The sequence below is a fragment of the Lonchura striata genome, chromosome 2, assembly GCF_050655825.1.
Source record: "Lonchura striata isolate lonStrDom1 chromosome 2, ASM5065582v1, whole genome shotgun sequence".
Taxonomy (NCBI): Eukaryota; Metazoa; Chordata; class Aves; order Passeriformes; family Estrildidae; genus Lonchura; species Lonchura striata.
This window is the reverse complement of record NC_140704.1, coordinates 147,567,304-147,592,489: the sequence shown is the minus strand read 5'-3', so window position 1 is coordinate 147,592,489 and position 25,186 is coordinate 147,567,304. Positions and strand designations below refer to the sequence as shown.

The 25,186-nt window shown below is 37.9% G+C and overlaps 1 protein-coding gene across 9 annotated transcripts in view; it reads left to right on the top strand.

The window, feature by feature from the left end:
* The window catches only part of ASAP1 (ArfGAP with SH3 domain, ankyrin repeat and PH domain 1), a 151,203-nt gene that overhangs the window by 107,750 nt on the left and 18,267 nt on the right, over positions 1–25,186 (top strand). For all 9 annotated transcript variants that reach the window (XM_085572569.1, XM_085572568.1, XM_085572567.1 and 6 more), the window contains 9 exons: positions 2,766–2,929; positions 4,460–4,593; positions 5,597–5,688; positions 6,253–6,439; positions 8,771–8,856; positions 10,356–10,471; positions 12,688–12,755; positions 15,198–15,305; positions 16,658–16,886. In XM_085572569.1, coding sequence (XP_085428695.1) covers positions 2,766–2,929; positions 4,460–4,593; positions 5,597–5,688; positions 6,253–6,439; positions 8,771–8,856; positions 10,356–10,471; positions 12,688–12,755; positions 15,198–15,305; positions 16,658–16,886 — 1,184 coding nt within the window. The remainder of the gene's footprint in view (positions 1–2,765; positions 2,930–4,459; positions 4,594–5,596; positions 5,689–6,252; positions 6,440–8,770; positions 8,857–10,355; positions 10,472–12,687; positions 12,756–15,197; positions 15,306–16,657; positions 16,887–25,186) is intronic.

Sequence of the window (25,186 nt, the reverse complement as noted above, 5' to 3'; positions counted from 1 at the left end):
TGTTTTGCAATTCTTGTTCTGATTAGGCATTTACCTGGGAACGACAGTGGTGCAATAGCGATTATCAGAAGAGACAGTTACATTTTTACTGCAAAATGAAAAAAAAACCCAAAACTATTAAACTGGTTATTTTTCGGGGAGGGTTTTATATTGACTTGAAAATACTGAAGCAAAGTAAGAGAAATGTGGGTGAAGTCTGGTCCATGAAAGATTAACAAACACCTGTTTCCTGAAGAGGCACCTAGGATACCAGATTTTTGTTGAACCTTGTTTTTCAAAACTGTGAACCTCCAGCAAGCAAAATGCCTTAAAAGGATGGTAAGAAATCTCTGATATTCAGACAAACAAGGTTAACAGATTACTGGACCACCTATTTATTGTGTTAGCTAGAACAGTATTGTAGACTAGTTTAGGTTGGAAAAGACCTCTAATGTCTGTGAGTCCAACCATTAATCAAACACTGCCAAGCCCACAACTAAGCCATGTCCCCAGGTCCCCCATCCACACATCTCTTAGAGCTCTCCAGGGATGGTGGCCCAACCACTTCCCCAGGGAGCCTGTTGCAATGCTTAAAAACAAACCCATCTTTGAAGAATTTTCCTCCTAATATTCAATCTAAATGTCTGCTAGGACAACTTGAGGTCATTTCCTCTTGTCCTAGAACAAGAAGACAAAGCAATTCTGTGAGACTTGATTATTTTTTAAAGTATTTGAAAGAACATTGCAAAGTATTACCAGAAGGTTTTTGACTATTCATTTGGCACTGGCAGTATTGTGAAATAGAGCAAATACTTTGGGGGTTTTTTGGGTCTTTTTTTAAGAAAGGAAGAATAAAAAAGACTAATACAGACAAGAAAAAGAGAAGAGCAGTTAGAATGAATTTTGTAAACTATTAATATTTAATTAACATTGCATATTTACTGAGTTTTTGAGTGTGCAGCCTGCCAGGAAGGCCTGGTAACCAACTGGGCACTTCTTGATAAGCAGCACCAGTCATTCAGAGATGTCTGTCCTTGTGCTTGTGAGGGAAGAGCTGCCACTGTGGTGCCTCTTGCTCTTACCCACAGGTGCCCCAGTGACAGTCCTGGACAGGGGATTCCTTCTCCATGAGCAAACACAACCAAAACAATGATTGCTCTGACAGTTTAGGTACTTGTAATAAGGAAGTCTATCAAACTAACAGCTGGCTCAGTTTTGTTGTGTTTGCATCTAATTGCATCTAATAATTTTGTAATTGTTACTGCTCAGTTGAGTTTTATTCAAATTCTGCCTTTTTAACAAATTAATTAAGTTGTAACTCTAAAAGAAATTATCAACAAATGTCAGAATAAATGTTGTTTGTCTGAGTTTAATTATCTTACTCTGTGTATCTAACCAAACATTGTTATAATATTAGAAACAAGACACCATTGCCTCTTATTTTTTTAATAACATTGAATTTCATCATTAAAATTGCAGAAGAATGCCCTCTAGTGTGGGTTCTTCTCATGTAATGAGAAAGATTAATGTACTTTCATTGTTTTCAGCATGTAAACTTTGGAGCAAATTTGCGTTCAAGACTTTCAATTTCTCTTTTGCTCCTAAGTTGATTTTTTTCAAGCATTTTAAGCACTACTTACTAGATTATTTTATGCACATAAAAATAAAAAAAAATATGTGCATGAAGTATATAATATGGAATGCCCATTTCCCTCTGAAATCCTTTAAAGCTAATCTTTTTCTTGTTATTGCAGTGAGAAATTATGAATTTCAATCTGAAGTTTTCTTTGTTTGTTTGTTTAGATGACCATAATCATTTCTGCGTATTTCAGAAGACTGATGATTGCAGAATATTGGAAACATGAAATGCATTGAGCACACTGCCCATTTACAACATTTCTGCATAAAAAAAAAAAAATTGCAGTAGATCTAAAATCACTTTACCTGTGAGGATTTCTTTTTAACTTGATATTTTTTCTAAATTGGCCACACTGCATCTGCAATGCGCTTGGTCCCTAGTGGAACTGCTTTGCCCTCTTTACTTCCACATGGAACACAGGAGCTGCTGAGAAGGAGTTTTGTTTGTTTTAAATTAAAACATTATGTATAAACAACAACTTGCAGAGTGATTGGGAGGGGAGGAAATACCATTAAAGAGTCTTGTTTTGTTGCACTCAACTATTGCTCCTAGAGTTTTATGTTGGCTATTGGTATCGTTACTTTCCTGTTATCCTTCCCCCCTTGGTTGCCGTGGCAGTTGTCATTAATTTGGGTTTTCCAGTCTGACTCTGATAAGTGCACAGAGACCTGCATTTAAAAGGAAACTAGACATCAACACATGCACCAGGGTGCTTGCTGTTTCCTCTGTGAAGAGAGAGATGCACACTGGAGAAAGTAGGGGTTATCATTTTCTCCAGGAAGGAGACTTTAGGAAGATTTTGGTCACCTTTTAAAGCAGTTAAATTTACAGGAGCTTAATTGCCCCTTTTGTCTTCCACAACTTCTGCTTATTTGAGAAACCTGAGAACTTGGCTTTAAAATTGTTCACCAAAGGGATGTCAGAATTAAGACTGTTTCTCTCTTCTCATTCTTACTTGTCTTTTCTCAAATCATTCCTTTTTGTCTCTCATTTTTCCCCCTCCTCATTTTCCCCCTCTCTCATTCTCACAATACAGTCCTTCTCTGTAGTTCCACTAATATTTTGTTTCTGGCAAGATTTCTACAGTTTATAGATCAACATGTATTTGCAAATGCAGATCTTCATTAAGGTCTTTTTCTTGTGCTAGATGGATATCAGTATTGACTAACAGCAAAGAAGAAGCATTAAATATGGCATTCCGTGGAGAGCAGAGCACAGGTGAAAACAGTTTAGAGGATCTGACAAAAGCCATTATTGATGACATACAGAGATTACCCGGGAATGAAGTCTGTTGTGATTGTGGCTCACCAGGTATCTCCATTTGTTCATGTCATCAACTTCTTGTTGGGAGCAAAGTAATTTCTTCAAGGAAGTGTTTGTAGAGTGCAAACTCATTTTCTAAGTGATGTTTCTCAGTCTTCAACCTGTTTTTAAAAGAACAAATATGACTTTCCTACATTAGTTCCGTTTAATTCACTAAAATATTTTTGTGTGTTGTCTGTGCTTACTTCCAGCAGTTCAAGCCCCTCTGGAGTTTGAACTGTTCTTGTTGCACTGTGTCTAGATGCTTGTTGCACTTGAATGGAAGTTGCTTGGCATCACTGATCCTGTGCATGCTACTAAGTAGAAGTGAGTAATATTTAGACAATGATTGTGGAAAAATTGACCTGGCCAGGATCTTGCTCTGAGGCTTTATCTTGGCATGAGACCACTGGAATTGCAGCATCGTTTTCAGAGGTGGAATAAGTAGTCTTGTGCAAAGAATGAGACCCAGAGTTGAAATCCTATCAGATAATATCTTCAGAAGTACAGAGTTACAGGTCAGTTTTGTGGCACTCAGAGCTTTAGAAGGGGCAGCAGGTCACGGTATGACTGAGCTGGTGTGGGAGCTGGCAGCTGCTGCAGCTTTCTTGTCAAAGGGACACTTCAAGAAGGTGATGCTCATTTGGAACTGAGTAGATTGTGTCTATCTTGCAGATGCTTGCTGATGCAGAACTGATTCAAATTTGAAGTAGCTAGATAAAATTACAAACTGGGATATAATTATGTCAAATCCTGGAATCTGTTCATTCAATTATTTCATTATGTAAAGCTATAGAAACTTCAGATTATAGTTCTCATTCATCTTTTAATTTGTAGTAAAGTTTTAAGCTTCACATCTGTACTCCAGCTTGCTGCTTTAAAACTCTTGGCTTAATGCTTCAGCAGTTACTATTTAAAGTCAAGGAAGTGATTAATTTGTGCACAAAGTATATCTGAAGCTTTTTCTTTTCCTTAAAAACTGGTCATGCTTCTCATGTAGCATTTGTAGTATGAAATCTATCCTAATACTACATGCAGATCTCCTCCATGACAGCATTTTTTAAGTGATTTTTTTTTCCTGGTCTAGCCAGCATTCCTCAAATTTTCTACAACATGCTGCTGTTTTACATACTGGAAAGCACTATGATTAATCTTTTATGAAGGACTATTTAAAGTTTAAAAAGTACATTTTAAAACTTCAGAGGTTGTCAAATTTAGGAGATCTGTTACTTTTAAAAACAGGAAGTAATTTGTACAGAAAGCAAATATGAAATGTATTGAAATATGTTAATTCAGTATGAATGAATAAGTCTCAATTCAGTGCCTTTGGGTCTGTTCCTAAATCTGAAAAACTACATTCCATTGGTAGCAATTTGTGGTTAAATTTGCACCAGAGTTTGGAGAAAAGTACAGAATGTTCTTAGTTTGTTTTCATTGTTTGAAACATTAAATAAGGAATCATTTCAGAATACATCTCTTACCACCATTACAAACCTTTTCTTGAACTTTGATAAAATACTTTGTTTTCCAATTGTGCAGATCCAACATGGCTGTCGACTAATTTGGGCATTTTAACCTGCATTGAGTGTTCCGGAATACACAGAGAAATGGGTGTCCATATTTCTCGAATCCAGTCTTTGGAATTAGACAAATTAGGAACATCTGAACTCTTGGTAAGCTTCTTTAATTTATATTGGAGTTTTTTAGTCAAATGTTGACATATATCAAAATACACAAATTACCGTTAATCTTTTTCAAGGAATGTGTTTTTGCAGAATTTCTTCTTCATATTTCTGTAGATATTTTACAGGTGCACAGTTATATATTATTGATGCTCTTGTCACTTCTCATTTTGACATCCATTGTAATTAGTGCCATCAGAATTTTGCTCTCAATAGCTGATCTTGACCCCAAATCACGGTAGTCTAAAAGCTCATGTGATTTAAAACATGAAGCTAATTTCACTTGGCAAGGGTAAATGATTGTTGCTAATTCCAAAAGAAAAATATTGTAGAAATTTTAATTTAATGGATGAAATAATGTAATATTGAAGTTACGAAAGGAATCAGATGTGAGACTACAAAAAGAAAAAAAATAAACAAGTCAAAAAATAAACAATTGCAGTAGTTTTATCTCCCTAGCTGTGTTTGGCCTGACAGAAGACACTTGTTACAGAAATTTTGTATAGGAAAATTGAGAGACGGTATAAGGCAGAACTGGATTTGGGTATAAGTTCAACATTACCACTTTCTCTCTTCATAAAATATTGAGCTTATTTGCAAAGTTACTAGTAATCTAAATCAAATGTTACTAAGCACAATCTTCAGTAAGACTGAGTTTCTTTCCCAAAGCAGCTTCCTGATCAGTGTACCAGCACCATTTCACTGTTCATGCTGCTGGTTCCTCATTCTGGTTTCATGTTGGAAGTAGATTGTCTTGAAATGCAAATAATTCTGTATCTGTGAAGTCTATTATACTAGTTCTGGCATAAAGAGAAGCATTTCCTTTCTTTTTAATTGCTCTGTATCAGCATATAATCATTGGGCTTTAATTTTTCAGTCCTGTTTTTTCCATCTTTTATTAATAGTGTGGAAAATGCACATTAATAGTCCTGGTGTTAGGTTGCTGTTAGACCCCAAAAGTCTTCACCTTCATTTATTCTTTTTCTTATCGCAGCTGGCCAAGAATGTAGGAAATACTAGTTTTAATGATATTATGGAAGGGAATTTACCTAGTCCTTCACCTAAACCCAGTCCATCAAGTGATATGTAAGTACTGAATGTTTAAACTCTCTAAATTTTCTCTGGAATATATCTGTGATGTAAAGTGTCTTAAACAGTAACCAAGCCAGGGGCAAGCATGGATGGCAGGATTGGAGGTTTTTATTCACACTGTGGAGCTTCATAGAAGTTCAGTCTCCAGTCACATAGTCACATTTTAACTACCTCAGCTTCCCTGTGTAGAAAACTCTTAGTTTGGGTTTCAAGGTGCATTATTCAACTTTTCAATGGTTTTGAGTTATGTAGTAAACCCTCAGATGATAAACACGGTGGACTAAATGGCACTAGCTCTGCTTTTTCTTTGGTCTTAGTCCCCACAGTCAGAGTAATTTTTGTATATAACAAGAAGACCAGATAAAATTTACAATGTTCCATATTTGGGGCTTGTTTGCAAGAAAGGCATGCAGTAGAACAATAAATAACACACTTTTTATCAGATAGTTTTCTTTTTTCTTTCTCAGCTTCCACATTAGACAAGGTGATTTTAAATTATAATCATTGACCTATTTTTCTAAAAATTTCTAAAGCAAGCTCTATTTTCACACCCCACAGGACTGCACGTAAAGAATTTATCACTGCTAAATATGTAGATCATAAGTTCTCTAGGAAGACTTGTGCATCTGCAGCAGCTAAACTGAGTGAATTACTTGAGGCTGTCAAATCCAGGGATTTACTTGCACTAATTCAAGTCTATGCAGAGGGGGTAGAGCTAATGGAGCCACTGCTGGAGCCTGGACAGGTAAGCTTATCAGGTAAACAATTACTATTTTAAATCATGTGTATTTGTAAAATGCCCAGGATATGGGGCTGCTACTTTAGATGATAAAACAAAATAAATAACATATGAAAATGATGAGTTTTTTCTTCCTTTCCTTAATGTAGCATCTTTGTGGGGAGGGAAAAGAACACTTTATCTTGTGTCATCAATTGTACTAAAGGAGTGTGAAATGCAATAGTGATATCATACACTGTTTCAGTGCCACTACAGTGCATTGAAAAGCACCTGTTCTGCAGTGTGTCTCTTTTAGAAAAGTCCCAAAGAACAGACTTGATAACCCAGGGTCACCTGGTACCACATACAGTATCATGCCTGCTTTGAAAGTAGTGGCTGAAGGAACACATTACTGAATGTCGGCAAGTCTCTGTAGACAAGGAAAGAATAAATCTGATGACTGATGAGACATTTACAGAAACACAATTTGGTACTGGAACCTGGAAGGTTCTTTTATGTGCGTTTGTATATCAAGTTCTGAGTACTTGATCTTCCTTCTGAAATCAGTAACAGCTTTTTGGAAAAATCAGTCCAGGTTGACCTCAGTTATCCATGGATAAATGTTAATCATGAGCAAAGTAGCCTGTTTTTATTTATAATAGATAATTGATGCCTTGTACCCACTTGCTGAGCAATGTTTTCTCCCAACCTGGAGATGTATCAGAGGATGTATTCAACAAGTTGTGTGAAAATAGCTAAGTTGGAAAGGACACAGTGCCTGTGTTCAGTGAAAGGAGTAAGTTCAGTATAGTCTCAGCATTTGAGCTATCACAGAGTGCTTATCATGGAAACACATTACAAATTCTTTGACTGCAAGGCCAGCTTTCTGTATTTGTCATCCACAGCAGTTTCCACAGAATTAGCTCCTCAGTCTTCCCAGCTATTACAGGCTGTGATATCTAGAAAGGTATGAGCAACAGCTGAAATGTAGTTTGCAGTTAGGGCATTTATAGCAGCATTCTCCTCTTTACTATCAGAGTAAATTTTCTGATGTTTAATAAAATAATATTTTTTAAATTAGGACTTTAATTCTAGGTATATATACTGTGATGTGCTTTTTTAATTGTTCTTTATGATCAATAGGAGTTAATGAAATATAAATTTAGATTAACTTCTTGTGTAACTTTTAAATGGAAATAAGCAGCATTTCTGTTTCTATTTCAATGCATTAATGCATATGATATGTATAGAAAATAAAGCATCATTGAATTCAAGTAAAAGGAGAAACCCTGTTTATGGGGGAAATGCCCCAGGCACCAGCTTTGTGCTGAAAACCACTCAGCTCTGCCTAAAGAGACCTGGGGGTCCTGATGGTCACCAAGGTGAACCTGGGCCAGCAGGGTGCCCTTGTGCCAGAGGTGACAGTGGCATTCCAGGCAGGAGGGGACACATTGCCAGCACATGGAGGGCAGTGATCCTTCCCTCCACTCAGCACTGTTGAGGCCACAGCTGCAGTGCTGTGCCCAGGTCTGGGCTCCCCACAACAAGAGTACTTGGGCATGCTGGAGAGAACGCAGTGAAGGGCCACAACGTGTCTGAGAGTCTGGAGCACCTGGAAAGGCTCAGAGATCTGGGACTGTTGAGCTGTGAGGAGGCTCAGGGGCATCTCATCATTGTATGGAAATACCTGCAGGGAGGAAAGAGGGAGCCCAGTGGTGCCAGTGGCAATGGCACAGACTGGGCCACAGGAGGTGCCCTCTGAACATCAGGAAACCTTTTTGTGTTGGGAGAATGACCAAACACTGGCACAGGTTGCCCAGGAATACGGAGTTTCTGCCCTTGGAGATATTCCAAAGCCATCTGGATGTGGTCTTGGGCAACCAGTCCTCAGTGGCCCTGCTTAGGTGGAGAGGTTGGTCTACCTGACCTTCACTGCAAATCTGTAGGAGTTTTAATGTATGTGGGACTGTGCTTGGTGCATAGAATAATGTGACTTTGCTTGGTGCTCACCAGGCTGTTGTAAAGCAACAAGTACTGCAAACATACTCAGTATTCCTTGACAGGATCCCTTTCAGTTACTGGTAGATAAAATGGTTAAAGGCTTCTCAGGATTTTTCCATCCAGCTGGGAAAAGTGAAAATTGAGTGTAGGAAAGCTGAGATCTCAGAAAATGTATTGTCATTTCCTTTGAAGCACATGGTGTCTTTCAGAAATTAAAAAAGATCATTTTCATCATAATTCCCTAATATTTTTCTTTTGAAAGACTTGTAAAGAGTGAGTGAGATATATCTCATAGGTCTGCTACACAAGCTTTGCAGAAATAAGACTGAAATCTAACTTCTCTTTACATGTGTTTAGGAGCCAGGTGAAACAGCACTTCACTTAGCAGTCCGGACTGCTGACCAAACCTCTCTCCATCTGGTTGACTTCCTTGTACAAAACTGGTATGGATTGCTAACTTTTCATTAAATTGTGCATGACAGTTGTGGATGTTCAGAGTTATCCTGGCAGTGCCTTGGACAGTGTTTGCTCATCATTTATCTTTCTCCTTAGATAAATTTCAAAAGAGAATAGTTTAGTTCCTTTGAGTTGACCTTTGTGCTCCTGATCAGTTGACAAAAGGAAAGATGTGTAGATTAAAAACATTGAAAGCAGTTACATAAAAATAGGATGAAAGGAAAAAGTCTGTAGTGCATGAGAGAACATTGATTTAGAGCACATGATGACATGAAGCCATACAAACAAATAGTTCAGGTACAGGAGGGATGGCAGGTAAATGTTCCAAATTCAGGACACGTGCAAAGGAACTGTAAGAGTAGAAAACAAGGCTTTTTCTCAGAAAATTATGAACAGATGCTAGATTGACTTTGAAAAAGGTGTTACAGAAGTTAATAAACTGTATTAAAGCTACTGGGAACATAAATTTCTTAATTAGTAATTTTCAACATCTAGTTTATTGGCTGAGTTCTTCTTTGTTGTCAAAGGCTGTGTTCATAGAAGTAAAAAACCTTAATGAAAAGTGTGAGTGCTCATTATAGGAGAGTGTTATTAAAGTAACAAATGAAAAATAACATTCCAGTATTTTCAAACTGTTTGAGATCATCATTTGAAAAATGTTTTAGAAGTCCAAATTACTATTTTCAGCCTTATTAAAGGATTTTTTTTTTATTTTGGATGATTATTTAGTTTATTTTTTTTAGTTATAAAGCTTCATGGTTTCTTCAGACAGCTGTAACCTTGTGTGTATTTCTGTCTGCTGTGTGGGTTTTTGTGGCAGTCTCAATTTTAGGAGCATCTTTACAACCCTGTGAGCTCTGCCCAGTATGGGTAACAGTGGGAAAAGCTGTCATCTCCTGAGCTTTGCTTTTCTGGTTTATGAAAATATTTTATTGTTCCCAAAATGTCAGTAGGAGTTTTTGAAAAGCCTGGGTTTAGAACTTAAAACTAAAGAAAGTTTTTTAAAAGCCCTGTGAGCCCCTTTGCACATCTGGTTTTACCCTAGCTTGGTGTGTTGTCCTTACATTCATTCTCACAGCTGCCCTCTTGATTGTTCCTTGACTGCATGGGATTTATTAACCTATTTTAACTGTATCAGAATTATTCAGATATTTCTGTTGGGCTAATTTAGCATGTTTGAAAAAAGAATTGCAGTGAAGTGGCAACTGGCATGACCTTGGAGAGGTCTGAGTCTCTGAGTTTCACATCTTTAGTTTTTTGAATGAACATCTGTAGGTTTTCAGTCCTTTTCAATCACAGCTTAGGTATTTCCAGTGTCCTTGGAAGAATTCTTCATAGTCTTTGAAAGTAATGTTTGATTTAATTTTTTTTGTCGTCATATTTGTCCAGTAAAGTTTTTATTTATATGGATGATAGATCTGAAATGAATACCACAGATACTATACTCTTCTTGAATATTTGGGTTTTTTTGTATTTTTTTTTTTAGTGGAAACCTGGACAAACAAACAGCATTGGGTAATACAGTTCTACACTACTGCAGTATATATAATAAGCCTGAGTGTTTGAAATTGCTTTTGAGGGGGAAGCCAACTATTGATCTAGGTAAGTTCATTCTTTACAGTCTTTAAAACCAGGAAATACAGATTTTCTAAAATTTCTTCCCATTATTTTAGCCACTGTTTTATTTCTCTGTGGTAAGTAAACTTCTAAAATAAAACTGTTAGAAAGATGAAGACCTTTTCACAAAAAGCCTAAAGGAAACATTCAGTTAAGAAACTGAGTTCTTAGAAGATAATAGTGACAAACATTTCTAATATGAAATACTAATGGCAAACCCTAAGCAGAGTTCAGAGTTCTGTTTCTGACCTATTTTAAACTGCCTGGAATTTAGGTTTATTGTTTATTCTAGAACTTGTATTTTATAATGCTTCAAATGTTTAATTCCACTCTAAGGTACATGGGCTTTATGCATTTAATTCTTCTGTTGATGTCAATGGCAGCGGGTGCTGTGGTTTCATCCAGCACACCCCAGCCAACACTGCCACTGATTAGGGAAGGGAGACCAGCCAGAGAACAAGAGATTATCCTAACTGTGAGCAAACAGAGATTCTATTTTCAGTTAAACTTTTGGTATGCCATTGTAACAAATGAACTGATACAGGTGCAGCAAGTGTTACACCTGTCCCACACACAGGTAGGTGCAAAGAGAAGCTGAAAGGCAGCTGAAAAAGCTGATCCCATTTTTCCTGAGTTAGGAAAGTATCCCATGAATCCAGCTTCTTAGGCCCAGGAGTTAAATGTGGTCTATATATATATCTATATCTATAAAACATTTCCATTCAGTCAGTTTGTGGTATAGGAGAGAAGTTTTTTTAACAACTGATGCAAACTGGATTTTATTTCTCCCTTTTTCTTCATCACCATTACTTTCCTCCACTGCCTGGTAAAGAACTGTTGTATAAACTGAAGTTCATAGTTTAGTGGCAGAAGTCACTGGTTTCCTTGGCCTTTTTATAGACCTTTAGAATATGTTCCAGTATTACCATAAGTCAGAGAATTTAATATGACCATTTTTGGCAGTTATAATGGGAAAGCTATTTGAGCAAGTTAAAGTCCTTTATTGGCCCTTCCATTGAACTTTCTCCTAGGTAGATGCTAGAGGAGTGTTCACACCTTTTTGGTGCCTTGTTTCTTGTGGGGTTTTTTTTTGGTGAGAAAGATGGTGTGCTTTTTTTGTTGATTCTTTTGAGTGATCTCAAATGACCTTGAAATATCAGGTGTATACTTAAAAGTTGAAAGTTTGGAATTTATGTAGTCCTTAAGCTATCTAGGTGTTAACTGCACATAAGAAGTATTATATTTTCATTCCTTTTCATATTGAACCATCTCTGATAGATCTTTCCATAAATAAATCCTTCTTCTAGGGATCTGAATTCTTTCAAAGTCACAGGCCTTTCTAGAAGACTGCTTTGTAAATTCTAGGATTCCTAACTGGCATTCTCTGTGTAATATTTCACACTGACATTATAGATCTCAGTTTGATAATTTTCAAGTTCCTGATCACAGAAATACTTTACAATCTGGATGTGCTGTGGAGCATTCTCTGTTCCAGCTCCACAGCATTTACTGATGTACTGTGAGAGTGCATTTTACCTAGGGTTTATCCACATTGGATGTGAGAGTTGTTTTTGTTTACTGAGACTTGCTGAGCATCTAGGAAGGATTCCATTAGATGCTGTGCCTGAGGACATCCCATCAGACTCAGATATCAAGATATCAACTTCTTTCTTACCAGGTGTTATTTTAAATTGTAAACCATTTTACAGCTTTGATAAAGACAAAACTAGAAAGTTTTAAATTTATTCTTGTTCAAATGTCTTCAAATTAAGGCTTCAAGCCTCTAAGTAAAATCTGCTTTGATCAACATTTACTTCTTTTTTTTTTAAGTCATAGAATTAGTTTTCTTTTTTTGAGCTGCTTTATCCTGCCTGCTTGCTTCTCCTGCTTATTCAGGTAAGAGTTTATTGGCAAAGGCATTGAGTGCGACTGAGGTGACTGCATTTCTTTGTGTTCTCTGCAAGGATGGTTAGAAGGGATTTGGGAACTGTTGCAGCAGATCTGCTGTTCACAAAGAGCCTGATGATACATGAAGTGCATGAGCACTTAGAGTGGAATCTTTAAGAGCTGCAGCTGCTATAGAGTAAACAGACATTTTTGAGCACTTTTAGAAGTTACTGTGCTATAAGTAATGAAATTCAATAAATTGTTTCTCAAGACATCACAAAGAATTGCTCTTTTTTGTTTTGTTAATTTTGTAGTAAACCAAGCTGGAGAGACGGCTCTGGACACAGCCAAAAGACTGAAAGCTGTCCAGTGTGAGGAACTGGTAAGAACCAAGCCTGGGTGGCAAAGGCAAGGGGGAATATTTGCTTCTTTAAAAATGTGATATATTTAATATATCATTACCACTGCATCTCACGTGGTATTGCTGTCAGCTGGCTGTGTGTTGATCTGAAGGCCCTACCACAGATGACTATTTTCTTACCTAAAACACAACAGTAATTTTCTTTGTAACAGTTTAAGAAAAAGATCTACTTTCTAGTGGCAGTACTAGTTATTTTAACCAGTGTATTTGAAGACCTTTAATACTGGAGGGTCAGATGTGTCAATAAATACATCATTCAAGGAGATTTGGGCTTCATCGCTTCAAAAGTTCTTCTTAAACTTCTATACCAGGAGTACTGAACAACCCCTGTAATATTAAAACTGTCAAGACCTTTTAGGTCAGGATCTTTGTTTGTCTTTTCCTGCGATGGCTTTTTTCAGATTATTTAACAGGACAGATAGTTCAGAAATGGTGCAAGTCTTTTTTATAAGGAGAATTGAAACAACATACTCTACTGAAAGGAGGAAGAAGCTTAAGTGTAATGTCTGGAAGTTGTTGTATCAGAAGTTGTAGTACACCAGCTTCTGTGGCACTTTGTCCCTCTATTGAACATAATCGAATCAAAAACCTCCTGGAATTTTGAGAATGTGTGAGGGATGTTAACAGACACCACTCAAAAATATTATTGATGTTCAAGAAATAAAGGTGTTAAGGATTTTCGCAGGTACTCCTCTGAAGCTTTAGCCAGGAATAAGGATTTTACATCTGACCAACCAGTTTGTTTGTTCTTGGCCCTCTAAGGTGCCACCAGCATGCATTTACTAGGCAAGTGAATTTAATTACTGTCAAAGTATTAAAAAAATCTAAGTATTGTGGCAGTTTCACATTCAAGACAAAACCAGGAGAATTTACAAAACATTTCCCACTTATTTCTGTTTATTCTTTTTCCTAATTTTGGTGATCTGAGGATATCTACTTCTGCTCTGCAGCTGGTAATTTTAATACTTTTCCTGTGCCAGTTGAAAGTTCTTATCATGAATTAATTGTTGAATAATCAAAAGACATTGTCCTTCACAAATTTGAAAAAAACTACATATTTTTGGGGATGTACATCAGCATTGTGGTGTTGTTGATAAGGTGGGACTGGCTTCCCAGTTAATGCCATGTCTGCTGTGTATGTAGGTGCTGTTTCCAGTGGTTTGAGTATTCTGTCAATGGATCAGGCAGATCACCTCTGCAGCACACAATTGGGCTGGATTGCTTTTTTTCTTTATGGTATCCCTTTTAAAAACTTACATCTGCCATTAATGTGGACCAACTGGCTGTGTTACAGAACAAAGAGTCATATGGATGTTATCAGTGAGCTTATCTAGCAGTTAATAGTAATAGTGATCCAAATTCCATGAATACCTCAGTGATTATTTCACTTAACTCTCATAGAACATTTAGGCTTTTTTTTTTTTTTTTTTTTTTCTTTTCAAGAGGAAAATTATTTCTGCAATTTTTTCCAAAGCAGCAATGAGTTAAGAGTGAAAAAGAAACATGAATGAACACACTATTTGCCTTGGGCAGTAAAAAAGTACAAGATAAGTAACTAGGTGCTTGCACTGTGAAATTTAGCTGTACCAAACTTATTTCTGTTGCATAACTGGAGTCTTAACTGTGTAATTAAATTTAGTTTCGGCTCAAGTGGGCTCATGAATACTTACATAACAGATTGGAAATACTGTCTTTATTCCAAATTTTATTTCAGGAAGATGGTTAAAGGCACTCCTGAATCAACTACTATCAAGTAGACTACATTTTAAAGCATGATAAGGACTAAATAATGATGGAAGATCTAGACACTGAAAAGGAGAATTTATCTCCTCAGAATAACCATTAACTGCTCTATTCGTTTTTTTGCTGATCATTGAGGTAGTTTATAAAAATGTGAAATACTTTATTTCGGCTGGCGAAGTCGAGGAATTTTGTGCTTAAGACATATTGGCCTCATCCAGGAAGAGAGAGAGGTGAAATAGCTAAATAAAACGTAAATATCTTTTCATTTGATTTGAGTACAAGGATTGTGATTTTGATGGGGCCGCAGCTGTATGTACCAAAATTTATAAATAGGTTTTGCCTTTCCTTTTTGGAAAGAAGGACTCCAGATAAATTCTGCTTTTGTGCATATGCCTTTTCTTCGTGTCATCTTTTCAAATGATTTTCAAACATGGTGTCTCCTGCCCGTTTTGAGAAAATCTTTCCTTTTTGCCTTTTAGCTGTTTTTCTGTACCTCACATAAATGAAGGATGTTTGCATGGTTGCCCTGAAATTGCTTTGTTTTTGTTTTCAGTATGGAATAATTTTAAACTTCTAAAAAATCCAATTTATTTCTTGCCATTACAAAATTAACTTAATTAACACCAAAAGTATTTTAGTAAGGCTTTTTATTTCTTTCAGCTTTCTCAAGCCAAGGCAGGAAAGCTAAACCCACACGTGCATGTGGAGTATGAATGGAATCTTCGGCAGGAAGAAATTGATGAGAGTGACGATGACTTGGACGATAAGGTGAGTGTGAATCACTGATACAGCTTGGCACAAAAACAGTTAACATCTCTGCTCCCTGGAAATAAATGGGAATTAGAGATCCCCTTTAGCCTTTTATTTTCTTACAGATATTTTGGCGCGGGGAGGGGGGGAACCTAATTTTGAGGCCTGTGTTAAAGACTGCCTAAGTGCTTTTTGAATATACTTTGTCAACCTAGTTATTATGGGCTGTTTCAGAAGTTTGACTTTGACAGGACATACAGTATAATATAAATCAGCAAATCTGGACTGCTTTGTTGCTTCATCCTCTTCAGGATTCTGGGCTGTTAAATTTTAACTGGAGGAAATCCAAAGCTTACATACTTATTTTTTCTGTAAATTCATTAAAAACCTAGTTATTGAATGAAAAACTCTATTCTTCATAAACCATGCTATGCTATTTATTCTTGTTTAAAAAAAAAAAAACTTGAAGTAATAGAAAGGCAAAACTTGGGGGCATAGAATAATTGCCATCCTAGAGTATGTGAAAAATTAGCCTCAGTGTCCTACTTTAGCAAGTCAGTTAATTACTGTGTGCTCTATTTCTGCAATAAATGCAAATACACCTCTCCTGTTTTATATGAGTGCCGCTGAAAGAAATGTGGACAACTTCTCATTTTCTGTGACACTTGGGACTGAAAAATTCAGAAACCAAAGTAATTTGCATGTCCTCAAGGACAGTAGAGAACAAAATAATCATCTGTGTGAGGAGCCTCTGGAGGATGAGGGATGCTGTGCTGAAGATAATAACCTGAACCAGAGCTGCAGGGAAACGGATCATGCTCCATATGCACCCATTAACGTACAGCAGCCAAAAGCTAATGTGTAAAATTTCTTCAAAGAGCAATTAGATGTGTTTAAAAAGAGCTGTATCATGGATTATATTGCTAGTTCAGGGACCAAATAAATCTGATCTGTCAGAAGAGTTTTTTCATTTCTACTAGGCATCAGTGGAGTAATAGATTTTATACTTGAGGATAATTGTCTAGTCTGAGTAACATGCTCTATTCCCTGAAAATTACTCTTACATTCTAAAACTTGCCAGGCTTTTATTGGCATTTTATTTAGTATATTATTAGTGTGTATTTCCTGCTTTAACATTAAATCTAATTTTGTGTTCATGATGATTTGCTGATGGTACAATCTTAATTTTCATTTAGAAGAGAGAGCCTTTCAGGTTGAATTGCTGAAAAAGGGAGAAATGGGGATTTTTTGTCAAACAAAGAAAAAAAACTAGGCTCATGTTCACTAAATTATGTTCTGGTATGCTATTTTCCAAGCTTACTAACTATAATTAGTGTTTAGACAGCTGTATCTTGTTTTTCTATTCACAGCCTAGTCCTATAAAAAAGGAAAGATCTCCAAGACCCCAAAGCTTTTGTCACTCCTCAAGCATTTCTCCCCAAGACAAACTGACTCACCCTTCATTTAGCACTCCCAGAGACAAGCAAAGACTCTCCTACGGAGCCTTTACCAACCAGATCTTTGCTTCTGCAAGCACAGACTCACCCACCTCTCCAACGTCTGATGCTCCTCCTCTTCCTCCTAGAAATGCTGGCAAAGGTAAGTCTCTCTCCAAGCTACACTTGCAAGCAGTGATTTTAACACTGTTGCCCTTCCTTTAACTAAGGACATTGCAGTGTTTCAGAGTGTTCTTCTTATTGATGCAGTAGTGTGGTACAATGCATGTTCTAAACTTAAAAGACCTGGGGGCACTTTGTAATTGACTCATTCATAACACTGAACATGAATGGGTGAGGAATAAACTACTATGCTAAATTAAAGTCACTTAATTTTATGAAACTTACAGCTGCAGTGGATTGTGATGGTTTGACTTAGATATCTTCAAGTTTAGAGGATATATTTATGGAACAAAACTCTTTGCTATATTATAATTTGTGCAGATCTACTTCTTAGGACAAAGAAACCTTTCATTCCTTTTTACATGTTTACTTTAGAAATTGACAAATTGTGTTTTTACAGTACACTTGTTAGAGAAATCTTTAGTTGTGATGAGGGTTACAGTACAGTTGGACACTTCAGCAGTTATGCTGATGCCCCCTTTTGTTAGCAGTACTTCATTTGTCACCTGGTAATTCAAAATGCAGAGATGCTCTCACCAATATGTGAAAGAGTAAAAGGGACAGGACAGCGTGGGCATCATGGTTCAGATGCTGTGCTTAAGCACTACTGTTTCATCAATCTTTGTTACGTACTGCCAACTTCCAAATGGATCACTTGGCTCTCTCTTAAACAGGTTTGTTTCCCATCATGAGGCAAAGCGATTTTGCCAAGGTTTGCATTTTTCACATGAGATTTTATAATCCATATTTCCCTGGGTACTCAGCTATATTCTTTGTAACTTTACTGTGTCAGCCTGATTGTTGGCATTACAATATTCTACTTTTCCTTCCACTCTCCCATCCCTTTTACATGCTCAGTCTCACAGTCTGCTATGGATTGTTCATTGCAAACACAAGGTACTGGCTTAGATGTTCCTTCCTGACCTAGGATAACTTCTTTTTTTGTCATGAAGTTGCAAGACTTGGAAATTAATAATGCACCCCATTTCCTGAAGAAGGTTAATGAGATTGTGTCTGGTATCTGTACACACTGCTTAGTATGTTGTCAGCTTTCAACAGATTTTAATGAACTTTATTTCTTTGTCAGTATATAGTGGAGCTCTCATACAGACTTAATGAGAAAATTGTCTTTTTCTCCAGGAAGGGTAATATTTATGTTCCTATTTCATTCTAAGTATTCATTTTGGTTTCTAATGTTGGGCATTTTTCTAGCTGTTCCTAAACCAAGTTATCAACACAACACCAAAGCTATTAGGAAAGAATTGAGGCATTGAGTTTTCATGTGTTTTCATGTCAGAGGTTATGCAAAGAAATCCTTATTTATATCACAATGAAATAATATTTTTATATAATAAAATTGCCTTCTAATGTAACATTAACTGCTTCATCAAAGTGGAAAACGTCAGATTAAGGGTAAACGTCAGATCAGGGTAAGTCAGGTTGAATGGAACTGCTGTTACATTAAAGTCACTATGCTTCTCTGCCTGAAATTCTACAGTCTGTGAGTGATGCTGGAGTGGAGCTTTGGTTGATGCCCACTCAATACTGTGAAATTAGAAACTTCTGTTGTATACATGCCTGTGTTAAAAGTTGGGGGGAAAAGCGACAAATGTATAGGACAAATCATCAGTGTTGAAAGGTTGCTGTAGATGCGTCATTTTCAGATGCACTTAGAGTTCATTTTAAACTGTCCTGCTGCTTGTTATCTCCCCTCTTCCAGCTCTCAGATTCTTTAAAAGAAAATGAAGCAGAGACTCTCCACTTCCATAAGACACTGTTGACACATCTGAATTTTGAAACAGTCAAATTTCTTTGTGTAGGAAAACATAAACCTGTAGAAATTTTCTCGTCTTTTGGATGAGTAGTAATAGAGTATATCTCTTACATTGAAGTTTACCCAGCCTTACATGTCAGATGTGTGTTTTTGTTTAGAAAGTTCATTTGAATATCTTATGTTTAAGACTATGTGAAAACACAATGTTACTTTTTTCACTAAGCTCCCTAAACAGCAAGAGTAACAAAAGCACTGAATCGGTATTTAAATTTAAGCTTACCTTCTGTCAGAAAACAATCTGATCTTTGTCCCTGTGCTGCTGTAAAGCCCTGTCAGATAGCATGAGCCCCTGCTAGGACATGGAGTCTACAGGGATTGGATAGCAGGTGGATCTGCATTTTAGAAGGAGGCAGACAATTTTTAAGTTTCATAAGTTTTCATCCTTTGGGACATACAGATGAATCTGTCTTTCCAAAGCTTGTTTTATTTTTAAGAAAACCCCTTCCCTGTAGTCCTCTGTTTCATTGCCTAGTGAAGTTCTGGGTGGCAGAATTCTGTGGTGTTCCTGAGGAGCCACAGTGGTCAGGAAGCCATCCACTGAACTTGTGTTGGGGTGAGGAGGGAATTTTAAAGTTATTTACATAAGGCACATCACTCTTGCTCATGGTTTTCAGTGGACATACTGGCTAAAAATAACTTTATGAGTACAATAGTTGGAGGAGAGGATATGGAAAGGTTTTAAAGTTCTCCACACATCATAATAATTCATGTCCAGATTTTTCATTTGATAACTTTTCAAAATATTCCTAAAAATGCTGGAACCTTCCATACTGTCTCATTTGTGGATACATCTTACTTGCTGCTGTCTCTGCTATAGATTTAGTTAATCCTAACAGATTGAAAAGTACAGAAGGAGTGCAGTGGTTGGCAGAGCCAACTACCCTGCCTTTTTCAGTAGTCTATCTAAGCTTACTCAGGGTCAATTTACTTGTGTTCTCAGTCAAATCTTTAGCCTGTAATTTTCTCATAATCATCTTTTTTATTGCTCTCTTCAACTTATACCTGTGTTATAGCTCCAGACATCTAGCAGGTCTTCTGCCTATTGTTTTACAAAAAGTTTTCCAAGAAAAAAATAAATTAAGTAGTTGCATGGCTTGCCTCAGTAGGTAAATTTTGCACAACCTTCATTGCAAATCCAGTGTGGGGGTAATGTTGCTAACCAGCTTTGGAGGAGCGTTAGGCAGTCTAATCCAGGTTTCTTTCACTTCAGCTGAAAGCTAATTGATTTTAGTGGTTCTGCCTGTTTAGCCTGGACGAAAATGGAGGTCAGAGGGATAAATTGTGTATCATGAAGTTAAGTTTGGCTCTTCAATACCTACAAGGTTGCATAGTTTACACTCTGTCCCAGCTCTGACATGAGGTACCTAAACCCAAAGGCACTTCCTTTGTGGTTCAGTCCACTATTACTGCAGACACAGTCACATCACCTGCTCCTTCATTAGATCAGACTCAATTTCTAACCAAATTAGTTTATTTTAATTTACTAGTAACTTCTAGAAGTTGTCTGACTGCCTTGCACACAGGATTAGGAATCCTCTTGGGTTCACTAAATTACTTTGTGCATGTGCCAACATTGCCCTTTGGCTTTGGTGATGTTTCTGTGGCTGGTGGCTGTCAAGGCGCTGCCTGGATGGAAATCGTACAGGTCTCCATGTCTGGGGTGTTACACTAAACAAATCAAGGGTATTTTACCTTATGTGATTGAAGAATATTTTCATTCTCCTGATGTTCAAGTTATCCTTTCATCACACTAACTCTTCTCTGTGCCTTTGCTGTTAAAATCAGATTTCTGAAATACAACTGGCTGGAAGTGTCGGAACAGCAGTAAAATTTGCTGTTTCTACTGGAAATGCCACATCAAAGAATCCTTTGGTCCTAGGTTTTTTTTTCCTGATTGTATCATAATGTGGCATAGCAGGCATTACACAGTCTCTACTAATTTGCAATTGAAGTCCTTAATTTATAGCACAAATATATTTATTCTCATTTCCATTATCTCAGCCTTTGAGGTCATCCTGTTTCTTCTGAATGCTTTCAGGATTCTATACTTCTCTTGCTTATACTTGGAGACTTTAAAAAATGTGTTGCACATCGTGATTAAATAATGCTACTTATTCCATTAAGGCTTTGTATTTTTTAATACCATAACAGGAATGGAAGACTATCTGATGACTGCTGGTTTCATGGGCTCTTCTGTTTCTGAATCAACCTACAAAATTCTTTAGTATAACTTTTATCTCTTTCTTTTCAAACTGAACCTTTTTTTAAGCAATAATTACCTAATGCATTTCAAATACTAATGTTGAATCAATGCATATTCATAGCTTTCTTATTCAGAGTGATCATGATCATTTTGTCTTTAATTATGCCCTTATTTTCGGTACTGAAAATAAATGATATTAAGTAAGACAAACTGAAAAGGCTTTTACTAATATCTATGCAATAAATCACTCATGAGAAATTTAAAAATAAGGATAGCAACATTTGTTAAGAAAATACTATTTTTAATATAAGTTACTTTCCTTTGCAGTGTCCATTCTACCATTAGCAGGAATTCTGTGTCTTCCCCCTATGTGTCATTAAGTGGTAAAAAAAAAATTACACATGTAAGCTTTTTACACTCTAAACCCACCATTTTTTGATTGAGTGGCAACAGCTTTGCATGGTTTCACAACTACACAAATGAATTGTTAATACACTAACTGCACAAACCCTAAAGGACAATGTACTACTAATTGCACATCTTATCCAGTTATTTACCTTAGTGCAATAATTTTGAGATTATTTGATCTATTTACACATGAAAGCCTGATCTTGGTAATACAAAAAAGAGATAAAACATGACAACAGTTATTACTGTAAGCATTTGCTTCCCAGTAACTGAAGAAAAGAAAGCCTGACAGAAGCAAAATGAAAAACTTATTCTAGGTCAAGTTTTTTTGGGTTTTCTTTTTGGTTTTTTCTGGGTTTTTTTTTGTTGGATTTTTTTTTTTGTTTTTTTTTTGGTTTTGGGGTTTTTTTTTTGTTTGTTTGTTTTGTTTTTTTTTTTTCTTGTGTTAGGAAAGTGTCCTTTATAAAATGTGAACTCAGCTATGTGAGAAATTATGATTAAGACATCTATTGGAGAGGAAATTACTGGCTCAATTGCTACCTGGTTAAAATCACAAAATACCTTCGATCTAGTAACTGGTCTGATTGTTGCTTAAAGATATCTAGCCTAGGTTTGTATAATTAAGAATATCACAGAGGAATCGTTTTGAGCTGTTTGTTTTACACACACATTTATGTGTATACGTGTGTATACACAGACACATGCAGTCAAGGTGAGCAGCCCTGGTCCCGACACAGGAGGGATTCCTTAGCCATGAAAAAGCCATCAGCAGCTGAGGGGACATGGGCAGGGCCAGGGGCAACAGGGCCCAGCCCAGAGGTGTGTAAAGGAACCCTTGGAGAGCACCACAAACAATGCAAGCAAGCAGGGCGTGGTGGGACAGTTTGGATGGGAATTTGCCTGGAATGACATGCAGGAAGGGGCTGTAACTCTGCCAGCCTGAGCAGGGAGCAATGGTAGCTGCCACTGAGTTATCAAGGCGCACTGAATGAGCTTTAAACTAGATTAGAAAGGGGAAAGGGACAAAACCAGGCTTGCTCAAGGAAACCCTGGGGGAAGCACACCAGTGTTTGAGGGAGTGTGTGTGCTAGTCAGGGCCTTTGGGCTCCTGACTCAATGCAGTCATGAAGCAGAGAGCCCTGTGACAGCAAAGACATAAGGCATGGAAATGCATCCAAAGAGTCTTGTAGAAATCAGGGCTTCTCCTCCAAAAAAGGTGTCAGGATCAATATCCCAACTGAAGAGTGTCTACACCCCTGAACACAGCACGGGCAACAAACAGGAGGGGCTGGAAGCCATTGTGCAGCAGGAAGACTGCAGCTGCCATCCTTCTGGGATGATTCACACAACTGGAGTGCTTAATAGATGGCTGTAAACTCTTCAGAAGGGACAGGCAAGGAGGGAGAGGCAGTGGGGCAGCTCTGTAGGTTAGGGGCTGTTTTGCGTGTCTCAGCTGGATGATGGCAGTAGGGTCGAATGTTTGGTGGTAGGAGCCAGAGAAAGGCCAACAGGCAGATGTCCTGGTGGGAATCTGTTAGAGACCACCCACCCAGGATGGAGAGGCAGCTGGGAGAAGTCTCACAATTGCTGGCCCTTGTTCTCATGGGACAGGAATGTCCAGGATGTGTCTGGAGTGGAAGAGAACTTTCCTACTCAGCTGGTGAGGAAGCCAGCAAGGGAAGGCACCTGCTGGACCTGCTGCTCATGGAGAGAGAAGGACTTGAGTGTGATGAAGGCTGTCTGGGGCACAGGGAATCATGAATTCTTGGACAAATAAAGGGGGGGAGATCAGCTGAGCTGCCACCTTGGACCTCCAGGGGACAGATTTTGGCCTGTTTAGGAGCCTAGCTGACAAGAGTCCCCTGGGAGACTAAAAGGAATCCAGGACATTCCTCAAGAAGGAAATCCCAAAGGCACAGGAGCAGGGATGTGGTTTAAGGGAGGATTTGGCAGTGTCCCACTCCGTGATCTCAAAGGTATTTCCCAGCCTAAGTGATTCTATCATACAGTGTATTTTATACTAATTATACAGACAGTTCATACATCATCAGGTCTTGTATTATTTCACCAGTTGTTTCCATAAAATGATTTTGTTTCAAGCACTTTCCCTTTGTTTTCTTTATTCAAAGCATGTTGTCATTTTACACCTCTTTTTGAAATTATCTTTTGAAGTTTTCATTTATTTTGTTTTTATTTGGCCATAAGTTATTTTTGCATTTCAGCCATGTAATCATTAGTGTATGACTTTTCTATTCATATTTATTCCTTCTGTCAGTTTAATAAAGAAACAAGTGCTAGGAGTCTGAAAGTATGATTTGTAATACCTTAAACACCTTTTCCCTGACACTTTTGTATGCCATGGGAACTTCTGAAAGCTATGAAGGTATTTTTTTCAACTCCTCAGTAATATCTGGATGTATATAACTAATGTAAAATCTAAAACATGCCATATAACCTAATTTAAGGGGTTTTTAAAAATCTACTACAGTTTATTTTTGTAGAGAAGATTTCTTCCTCTTATTGGCAAGTAAAAATATTAATTTCAATTCATGTTTGAAGTTAAATTTTGGCAAAAAGCGCACAGTAGTATTTCAATGCCTTTCCTCCCCTTTTTTTTCGCTCTGAGCCAGTTTTGGGTGGTTCGGGTGCGGGTGCAGCGGGGCGCGGTGCAGTGCGCGCTGCCGCCGCCAGGGGGCGGTGCGAGCACTGGGACCGGGCAGGCTCCAGCGCCGAGTGCGGGGACGGGGGACAAGGGATAAGGGACGGGGATAAGGGACAAGGGACAGGGGACAAGGGATAAGGGACAGGGGATAAGGGACGGGGATAGGGGACAGGGGACAAGGGATAAGGGACGGGGGACAAGGGACAAGGGATAAGGGACAGGGGACAAGGGATAAGGGACAGGGGACAGGGGACAAGGGATAAGGGACGGGGACAAGGGACAGGGGACAAGGGACGGGGATAAGGGACAGGGGACAAGGGATAAGGGACAGGGGACAGGGGACAAGGGACAAGGGACAGGGGACAAGGGATAGGGGACAAGGGATAAGGGACAGGGGATAAAGGACGGGGATAGGGGACAGGGGACAAGGGATAAGGGACGGGGGACAAGGGATAAGGGACAGGGGACAAGGGATAGGGGACAAGGGATAAGGGACAGGGGACAAGGGACGGGGATAAGGGACAGGGGACAGGGACAGGGGGTAAGGGACAGGGGACAGGGGGTAAGGGACAGAGGATAAGGGACGGGGACAAGGGACAAGGGACGGGGTCAGGGGAGAAACGCTGCTGGGACAGCCCGGCTGCGATCGCCACGTGCTGTAACAATTACTGTTAACAGCAGATATTGACTGTTCCTGCCCCCCTGCCACTCCTAGATGCATTCACATTGCATCAGAAATCAAAACAACTTTTGATTCGTATTTCTAAAAGAAAGAATTGGTAACTCACAGGAGTTTAAGGGATCATCAATCAAAATTTAGAATGAGAAAAGTTGGGTTTGCTTTCAGAACCATCTTAAGGCACAGTTTAAGTTATTTTGCTTACTTAAGCTCAAGGAAGATATTAAAATAACAAAGTGTGTGGATGCAAACATGGGAACAATCACTAAATGCACTGGCATTTGACTTGTTGTCAGTTAAAGGTTTTGTGAACTTGGAAGTAAATTGAGAGCAACAGTTGCAAAATATATAATTTGATTTGCAAAAGTAACCAATTAATTAAGCCAGGACCAAAATCTCTGCTGGGGTTGTGGTTGAGAGATTATCCTGGGATTATCCTGCACAGCAGAAGGCCTTCCAGGATTGAATCTGGAAGACAATAGATTGAATTATTG